Here is a 9,272-nt window from a genome sequence, read left to right as displayed (position 1 = left end):
AGAGACGCATGCATGCATGCTAAGTCGCTTCAGTTGTGTCCAACTCTGCACGACCCCACAGACTGTAGCCTGCCAGGCTCCTCCGTCCATGGGATTCTCCAGGCAAGAATACTGCAGTGGGTTGCTATGCCCTCCTCCAAGGGATCTTCCAAATCCAGGGATCGAACCCACCTCTCTTATGTCTCCTGCATTGGCAAGCAGGTTCTTTACCATTAGCGCCACCTGAGATGACCGTGGCCTGAACCAAGGTGGGGAGATTGGAGTGGACAGGAAGGCACAGGCTGGAGAAGTGTTTGCGAGGAGGAAGGGACAGGACCTGGTGATGGGTGTGAGGAGTGGCCAGGAGGACCAAGGCTCACACCCCAGACGACTGAGTGGGGTGAGCAGGTTTGTGGGAAGGGGTAGATGAACTCAGTTTTGGACATGGGAGGTTTGAGGGACTGTGGCTCCTCTGGGTGGAGCTGTCCGGGGGTAGCTGGAGGCAGAGACCCTGCTGGAGTCCAGACGATGGGCAGAGGCTAAGGCACAGAGTGGAGGGGATCCTGGGAGGAGTGTAGAGAGAGGAGGTCCCCGGGCGATCCATCAAGGTCTAGGGAGCTTCTTGCCCTGAGAGTTGTCTGAACACTGAATGTTGGAGGCTGGCCAGAGGAGTCCAAGAAGCAGGAGTAACAAACCCGGGTCCCTCCAGCCCTCTAAGTTGCACTCGCTCGCACGTGTCACCCATGGCTCCAGTCCCACATCTAAGTTCTCACTTGCAGGCCACATCACCGGCACACCGCAGCCCCTCTCTCACTTCCCCCCACAGTCCCACCCCTCCCTGCAGACCCTACGGTTAATCCTCCTCCTCCCCCAGATTAGGGGCGCTGCCCCTCTTTGTGCAGCCCAAGCGCCCGAGGCGAGAGCCCTGGGAGGCTCGCGGCCCTCCGGGCAGCTGAGGTGGGGAGGGCGGAGAGGGGCGCGGGGGAGGAGACACAAAAGGGGGGAGGGATCCCGGCTGCAGCTGCCCCGCGAGGGGCCGGGACAAAGGGCCTGCTGGCGGGCCGCTGGAGCCGTTTTCATGCTTGTTGGGATTAGGCGCAGGAAACGTCGCTCCCAATCGTGCGGATCAACAGTCCCGTGCGCGCCGGCGCGTGGGGTGTCCTCGGTTCCACCCGCCCCTCGCTTTGTGCTGAGTCCCCGGCTTGAGGCGGCGCGGGGGTCCGGGGAGGCTGCCTCTTTGTCTGTGCCTTTCGGGGGCCGAGCCGCCCGGGGACCGCTGAACACCCGCTGAACGCAGTCCTCCGGCCGTCACCCTCCTCCCCAGCGCGGAGCTCTCGAGCTCCACCTCGCGCCCCATTGTAGGGCAGGGTCTCGGCCCCCCGTGGCAGGAGCCCCTAGGACCGCCCCCTCCCACGGCCCAAGCCCTTTTTCATCCGCGGTGTGTGTGTGTGGCGGGTGCAGTTCCTTGGGGGACCTAGCCCCTCCCCCGGCCCTGACCTTAGTGCGACGATCCCCCTTTTCCAAGAGCCACCTCCCTCCTCCCGCTGGCCCGTCTCATCTCAAATTTACAGGTGACCAAAGAGAATGGGGCTATTAGAGGACCCATTGCTTCTGAGCCTAGCGGTTTGGGGGGAGGATCGGGGAAGGATAAGGTTTGGCTAGGGAAGCCTTCAGGCCTAGAGAAGAAGAGCAGACACATTTTTGGCTGTTCTGTGCGGGGGCTGGGAGAGTCAGAGGTCTGACCGGTGCAGAATTCCCATCTCACCCCTCACTCCCCTACCTCCCTCACCCACCCCCTCCCCCGCCAGGCTGGGTGCAGTTTTCTTTCTGAGAAGGGTGGGGGAAGGAGGAGGAAGGACGCGTGTGGGTCTGTGTCCAGGAGTGAGTGAGTGCGCGCGCACGCGCGCGCGCGCGCGCGCGCGCGTGTGTGTGTGTGTGTGTGTGTGTGTGTGTGTGTGTGCGCGCGCACGCGTGCCTGCATAGGCCTGGGGTCTGGTGCCTTTGTGCCTGTGGGTGCCTGGTGGCTGTGGGCATGTATATGAGTGTGGATCCGAGGTCTGGTTTGGAACACTCCCGTCTCATGCTCCTCTTCTCACCACCAGCATCCCATTAAACTCATAAATCTGGAATTCAAGGCCCTTCAGTAATGGTTTTTCCTATACAGCACAACACGCAGTGCCCCTCGTGGCTGAGTGGTAAAGAATCCGCCTGCCAAAGCCGGAGAGGTAGGTTTGATCCCTTGGTGGGGAAGATCCCATGGAGAAGGAAATGGCAACCCACTGCAGTATTCCGGCCTGGGAAACCATGGACAGAGGAGCCTGGGGGCTATAGTCCATTGGGTCACAAAGAGTCAGACATGACCCAGTGACTAAACAACAACAACACGCAACAAAACTGCCCAGCTGCATCTCCTCCTCTGATGGCCTCCTCATCCTCTCCCAGCCCATGAACAAGTCTAACCTTTATGGATTCGTTCCTCTGTGCCAGGCTCAGTTCTAAGCCCTATACATCTGTAAACTTACTGAACTCTCACATAACACTACGAGAAAAGCACTAATTGACTCATTTCACAGTTGAAAAAAGTGAGGCACAGCTAGTAACTGGAGGATCCAAGACATTTGGGTCCAGTCTGCCCTAGGAATCACTATCCTCTGTTGTCTCAACTTCCACTCATTCTTTAGGCTCTTCTTCCTCCAGGAAGTCTTCCTTGATCAGAAGTTCAGAGATGTCATTGCTTTCCTGTCTCTGCTCCCTGTTCATACTGTGTTTAGGAGGAAACACTAACACTGACTTTGGGATGAGGCCTGTAGAGACTGGCCAGCGCGTCACGAGTCCTTGCTTAAGTCATGTATATGTTGTCATGCCCAACTCTTGCAACCCCGTGGACTAGAGCCCACCAGGCTTCTCTGTCCATGAAAATTTCTAGGCAAGAGTACTGGAGTGGGTTGCCATTCCCTTCTCCAGGAGATCTCCCCAACCCAGGGATCGAATCCACATCGCCTGCATTGGCAGGCAGGTTCTTTACCACTGAGCCACCTGGGAAGCAGTCTGTAAGGTGGCCCCGGGTGATCTCGACCTCCCAGTACTCAGAGCCTTGTGTCATATTCCCCCTTAAGTAACTTGTTTTTAACCAATGGAATCTGGCAACATTGAGGGATTTCGCTTCAGTGATTAGGTTGCAGAAAATTGAGACTTCTGTCTTGCTAGTACTCATACCTTTCTGGGCTTGCATGCTTTGATGAAGCAAGCTGCCATGGCCCACACAGCCAGGAATTAAAGGCGACCCCCAGGCAACAATCTTCCTGGAACTGAATGCTCCCAACAAAGTAGACCATGGGCCTTGGACTGATGTCTTGACTGTAGCCTGGTGAGAGAGTCCTGACCTACAGAAATGGTGAGATAACAAATGTGCATTGTTTGAAGTCACTGAGTTTTAGGGTAATTTGTTATGCAGTAGATAACTACAGGTGACTCTTCAACAACACAGGTTTGAACTGCATGTATCCACTTAAATGTAGATTTTTTTTCAGTAGCAAATATTATAGTACTATGTGATTCACAGTTGGTTGAATCCAAGGATGCAGAACCACATATATGGAGGGCTGACTGTAAGTTACACACAGTTTCGACAGTGTGGAGGTTCGGTGCTCCCAACCCCTGCGTTGTTCAAGGGTCAACTGCAATATACTTTCTTTATATAAGTACTAAATTTTTTAATTTTCAGTACTTTATAAAAGTACTGGATTTTTGAGAAATGAATTAATGACTCATCACACAAACTAATGTAAAATAGAATATCTTATCTAGATTGGCATCAACAAATATCTGAAATCATGTACATATTTTATAATTACATCTGTATCAGAACCATCTAAGGACCCTAACTCAATCTTTTACAGTCAGGCTTCCACCTCCTTCAGGGAAGTGGTGTCTCTAGAGCAGATTTGAATATGTGAGCATGCTTGTATGAATGTGGGGCGTGCATGTGTCCCTCACAATTGACACCCCTCCCTTTTAGGCCTAAAGGTGCCTTAGGACAAGGACAATGTCTAGGGCAGAAGCCAGAGTCTCCCCTGTTGGACTGAGAGGCCCCCAAGGAGAGATTCCCCCCACACCCACCTCCCCATAAACCCCCATGAGACTGCCAGCCATAGCAGACTGAATTCTTCCTCCCAGTATCTTCCTTCCACCCACCCACCCCAGCTCGGAGTCCAGAATCCTGCTCAAAAAGGGAGCTCAGACAGTGTGGAAAAGAGGCCTCCTGATAACAGGTAGGGTAGAAACACAAACCCAAGAAATGCATTTCTTTGCCTCGGTTTATTCTTCCTGGCTTTGGTCCAGAGGCCAGGTTCATACTCACCACGTAAGAGTCCCCAGGCCCATTGCTTCAGCCTCACGCCCCGTACCTTTCACCTACTCACCCACACATTTGGCAGATAGGGAGACAGGTCAGAGGCGACGTCAGAGGCCTCCAGGTCACTGCTCACCCATCAGGGTCTTGTATCCTCTTGGCTCACAAAAGCAAAGCAGGGAGCCCAGCTACCTTAGTGCTTGGTTCTCCCTAGAACCTACCCACTCTCTACCTCACAGAGGCTCCGTGGGGGCCCATCAACCCCATGCAATGACATAAGGGGGTATGGCCCAGCATCCTAAGAGCTTCCAGGAGCTGGACTGACACTGCCACTGCCCACTCTGGAAGGCTGAACTGTGGCTCCTCCTGGCCCAGACAGTCCGATTTCAGGGACATAGACCAAATTAATTTGATATCCAGTGTTTCGAAAGCCAGAAAGGTACAGCAAGTAGAAACACAGAGAATGAAGTGAGGTTTTCCCCAACAGCCTTAGAACACCTGTCCATTCCTTGCAAGCTTAGAAAGCACACATTCCTTTTCTTTTTTTATTTTTTATTGAGGTGTAATTGATATATGACATTATATCAACACAGATTCCTTTTCATCAGAAGTTTAAGCCAATCAGGTTTGCAGCAGATCCTCTGCAGTGGAGGGGTGTGATTTGTTTGGAACTGTGTTTTAGAATTCCCATTCTCCAGTCTTCTCAGGGTCCTACCATTGCCATCTCCTCCATCTCCATCTCACATGTGCCCAGTGGCAGAATTCAAGCAGGACAGTCCTCTATCTTCTTCTCTGATCTCGCCCCCATGCCTGCCATGGTGTCAATCACCATCCTAGTTCCCTTCCCTGATAGCAGTTCTCCACCAATTGCCCTGGAAAAATTGCAGCCAAAAAGCCATGGTTGGCCAGAGCAGGAAATCCATCAGGAACAACAGCCTTAGCAGAGCAAGGTCTTGGAGGAGTGAAGGTGAGGGATCAAAAGAGTTAGCCTGAGAAATTCCAAGAGAATGGATGGATCAGCCGCAACCTTCAGATAAATGAGAGCAGGCTAGCCTTTTCTCCAGGGAGCAGTGGGACCCTGTGGAGACAAAAGGGTAGTGTAGACCACAGGTAACATAAGGTATGGATGGATGCCCTACATGTACAATTGAACATACATGCTCCTAATATGCATATCCCATGCACACACCTGCACACATGTACCCCTACACATAGGCCTGTACACACGAGGGCTCATTCACAAATACCCACCAGAAATCTGCACACTCAAACTCACTCATATGTAAACACACATCTTTTGCATATCTATCTTCACTCATGAACACAGATACACACCATGGGGTACCCATCCATGCATGCACATACAAATTTACTTCCTCTTACATATATACTATGGGCTTCCCCGGTGACTCAGGTGGTAAAGAATCCACCTGCCAATACAGAAGACATAGGTTCGATCCCTGGGTCAGGAAGATCCCTGGGAGAAGGAAATGGCAACCCACTCCAGTATTCTTGCCTGGGAAATCCCATGGACACAGGAGCCTGGTATGCTACAGTCCACAGGGTCACAAAAAAGTAGGACATGACTTAGCAACTAAACAATAACAACAACATACATACTACACATACACATATGTACATACTCACACATAGGCTTGTGTGTCCACACAGCACACATACTGATGCACAGGTGCAGATTCACACGTGGCCTGTGCACATCTGCCTACATGTTAGCACTGACATACTCACTTATGCTTCCCTGCACTTATACCAGCAAATGATCTGTACTTGCTTGTGCATAACCACACACGTCTGCAAATATATACATAAACCCTTGCACCCCTGTACAGACACCCTTAGTCTTGGTCCTGGGGCCTGGATGGTACTGCCCTCTGTTGGAGATAGCGGATAAGCTCCTTTCGGTTGTCTAAAATGGTGTCAAAGCTCTCCTGCAGACGGGCCTGCTGGTCAACCAACTGGTGCTGCAGGCCCCGGATCCACTGGAGCAGGGCCAGGCGACGGTACATCACCAAGTGCACGTGGTGCTTCTCCTTCTCCTGCTCTTTGTAGCGCTCTTGAGCCTGCAGCTGCTGCACGGCCTGGGCCACTGAGGGCAGAAGGTGGTCTGGAGGGCCAGGAGGGGTCCCACAGGCAGACTCAGGGCTGCAGCTAGGGCTGTCAACACTCAGGGAGCTGCTGGCATAGCCGTTGTCCTCCAGCGGGGAGCAGACTGTGCTGACACCACCCGTCTTCTCAGGCCCCGCTCCAGGAATCTCTGCCCCCTCTGGCGGGCTGCGGACCTCCCCCTCAGGGAGTCCAGGAGCCTGGAAGTCCTGGTTGTCAGAGGGCAAGTCGGAGGAGCTCCTCATTAGTACGGGCTCCACTTGGCCTGGCATCCCGTGCCAATTCTCATTGGCATCCTTGGCACTCATCATGAAGTTGGAGTTGCTGTCTGGTTGAAGTTCGGGTGGACATACTCCAGGAGGTGGGCCCCCCAGGAACTGACCCCCCTCAGCTGCCCCTGGCTGGATGGCGAACATCTGGTCTGTGGAGGGGAAGCAGAAGAATGAGTCGGAGCGGGTGAAGGTGGGGTGCCTGAAGTCGAGAGACCCGAGCAACAGACACGAGGCCTTTGCCTTGACTCTGTTAACACCTCCCTGGGTTGTCCTCTTCCCTCCCTGACCCCGATTCTCAGTCTCCTCACAGGCTCTCCCTCAGCCCTGAGGCAAGCCGTCCTCTCCTCGTAGACACCTCTCCCCAGACGACCTCATCTTCTGCCAGAGGTTCAAGAACTACCGTGTGCTGGTGACTCTCGGATCTGTCAGAGAGTCAGAGCCAACTGCTACTGAACTCTGCACCCAACCATGGGCCCCTCAGATTCTACACAGCCCGCCCTGCTCTCCCTATTCAGTGTCCTTAGCAAAGCAGGCCCACTCTCCAGCCAGTCACGCCGACCGGAAGCTGCGGGCACATACGCATGCGCATGTACATACATCTCCCCTTTCTCTTGGTTTGGGCCATTTCTAACCTGGATTACTGACTGCTACCACTTTTTCACTGACCTCTCTGCCTCTAGTTAAAAATGTAAATTTGGCATGGCTCCCGCCCTAACCTCCTGCTGAACCTCTTCCTGGCCTAAGAGGCTGTGTTTCTTCTGGCCCCTGCTCACTGCCTCAGACCTGCCTCTTACCACTCAGCCCCTCCCACCATCCCAAACTGCTCAGAGATCTCAGAACACACCATTATTCTCCTCCCACGATCCCCTTGGCCCAATATATCCTTCCTCTCCCCTTCCATCCCAGCTCTTTGCCCCTCCATCGGCAAATTCCTTTCCGTATACTAAGTGAAGTGAAAGCTGCTCAGTCGTGTCCGACTCTTTGCGACCCCATGGACTATAAAGTCCATGAAATTTTCCAGGCCAGAATACTGGAGTGGGCAGAATTTACCTTCTCCAGGGGCAGAATTTACCTTCCCAACCCAAGGATCGAACCCAGGTCTGCACTGCAGGCGGATTCTTTCCCAGCTGAGCCACAAGGGAAGTCTTTGTATGCTAAGACTCAGCTCTAATATCCCCACCTCCCTGAAGCCATCCTGGCGTTCTCCCCACGGCCCCTATGTACAAACACACACAGTTAATAGTGCCTTCCTCTGGACCCTCACTGCTTGGATACATGCTGTCTTATGCCTGTTTGTTTCCTGTCCCCAGCACGTAGTTGATGGTCAGTAAATGTCTATTCAATTTGTTTTTGTTTCCTCTATCTTGTAATAGCAGCCTACTGGCCCCCCTACTGGACATGGAATTCCTCTCTGTAACCTCCACCGTGTTCAGGAGCCGGCACAGAACCTGGCACCGAGCAGGTGGCAGTGCATCCTTGCTAGGTGAGTGAGTAGGGCAGTTGGATCTGGGCTGCTGACTGCTCAGGACTGGAAGAGCGGAGCTGGGTTCCTTCCCCTGCCCAGTGAGGAAGCCCTTCTCCCACTGACAAGCCCCTCTTCTGACCTCACCCCTTCCTTCCGTGTTTATTACTATCCTGAGTCCTTGCCTCTATCTAGCTCCATCCTGAGGCCCTGGAGCGAGGACACACCACATTATTCTTTCCTTCCAATAACCGATTTCTCCCCAAATCTGGATTTAAATTGACAAGAAGTTTCTACTGACCATAGATTACTAGGATTAGAAAAAGGGAATCAGTAAGAGGAAGGAGGAGTGTCAGTGAATGTGGCAGGGACCCTCCCACATCCAGTACAGTACTGGGAAGAAGTCCTGGGGGCAACAGCGTAGGGACAGTCCCTTGGTAACCTACAGACTCCATCCCGCTAAGCAAGGTGCCTGGGGATCGTCCCCGCCCAAATGTTTTCTTTTTTTCTAAACTTGGGCGGGGCCGTGAAGTAAGCTGCAAACAGGCGTGGGTGATAGAAAGATCAAGGGGGCCTCAGGGAAGGTAAAATGGGAACCGAGACATCCTGGCATCAGGCTTCTTTCCAAGCTAATCCGCAGTTTGTCGGGGGTGGGTGGGGTGGGGCGGGGATGGTGGAGGTGGGAAGTGGGAGGGCGGGGGCGGATAAGGATGAGCGGAGGCGGCTTCCCTTCCTGCCTAGACTTGCGGGAGAGGGAGACCGTCCCCAGGAGACAGAGGATCCAGACCATCAATTCCCTAATCCCACCCCCACCCAAGCCCGGGGCCCCAGCAAAAGGCAGCTGGGCAGAGGCAACGACCCCCGCCCTTTGCGGCTGGGGTCCAAACCCTCCCGCTCCGGCCCAGACTCACGGCCTGGAGGCGCCGCACCGCCCGGCTGGCTCCGGTGGCGAGGTCCCCGCGGCGGGAACTGCTCCCTCCGGGCTGGGGAGGTGGTCCCCCGGCCTGGGCGTCCCCGCGGGTCGGGGCGTGGAGTGCGGGTTCCCGGGCGCTGCGCCCAGCCCAGGCCCGGACTGCGGAGTCGG

The 9,272-nt window shown here is 54.1% G+C and overlaps 1 protein-coding gene across 2 annotated transcripts; it reads right to left on the bottom strand.

Annotated features, from left to right (window-relative positions):
• Positions 1-4,872: 4,872 nt before the first annotated feature.
• C1H1orf216 (chromosome 1 C1orf216 homolog) lies at positions 4,873-9,272 on the bottom strand. 2 transcript variants are annotated; one of them, XM_065930330.1, is made up of 3 exons: positions 9,100-9,232; positions 6,220-6,875; positions 4,873-5,408 (listed from the first exon to the last, which is right to left on the bottom strand). In XM_065930330.1, the coding sequence occupies exons 2-3, from the start codon at positions 6,868-6,870 to the stop codon at positions 5,379-5,381; spliced, it is 681 nt and encodes a 226-aa protein (XP_065786402.1). In that variant the 5' UTR covers positions 6,871-6,875; positions 9,100-9,232; the 3' UTR covers positions 4,873-5,378. The 2 variants fall into 2 exon arrangements, with proteins under 2 accessions (XP_065786402.1, XP_065786412.1); XM_065930340.1 differs by having other exon boundaries at positions 4,873-6,875; positions 9,100-9,272.

The sequence above is a fragment of the Muntiacus reevesi genome, chromosome 1, assembly GCF_963930625.1.
Source record: "Muntiacus reevesi chromosome 1, mMunRee1.1, whole genome shotgun sequence".
Taxonomy (NCBI): domain Eukaryota; kingdom Metazoa; phylum Chordata; class Mammalia; order Artiodactyla; family Cervidae; genus Muntiacus; species Muntiacus reevesi.
This window is presented reverse-complemented; position numbering and strand designations above follow the sequence as displayed.

What these genes read in the sequence shown, in the direction of transcription:
- C1H1orf216 (XM_065930340.1), bottom strand. Translation starts at nt 6,870, where the DNA reads ATGTTCGCCATCCAGCCAGGGGCAGCTGAGGGGGGTCAGTTCCTGGGG.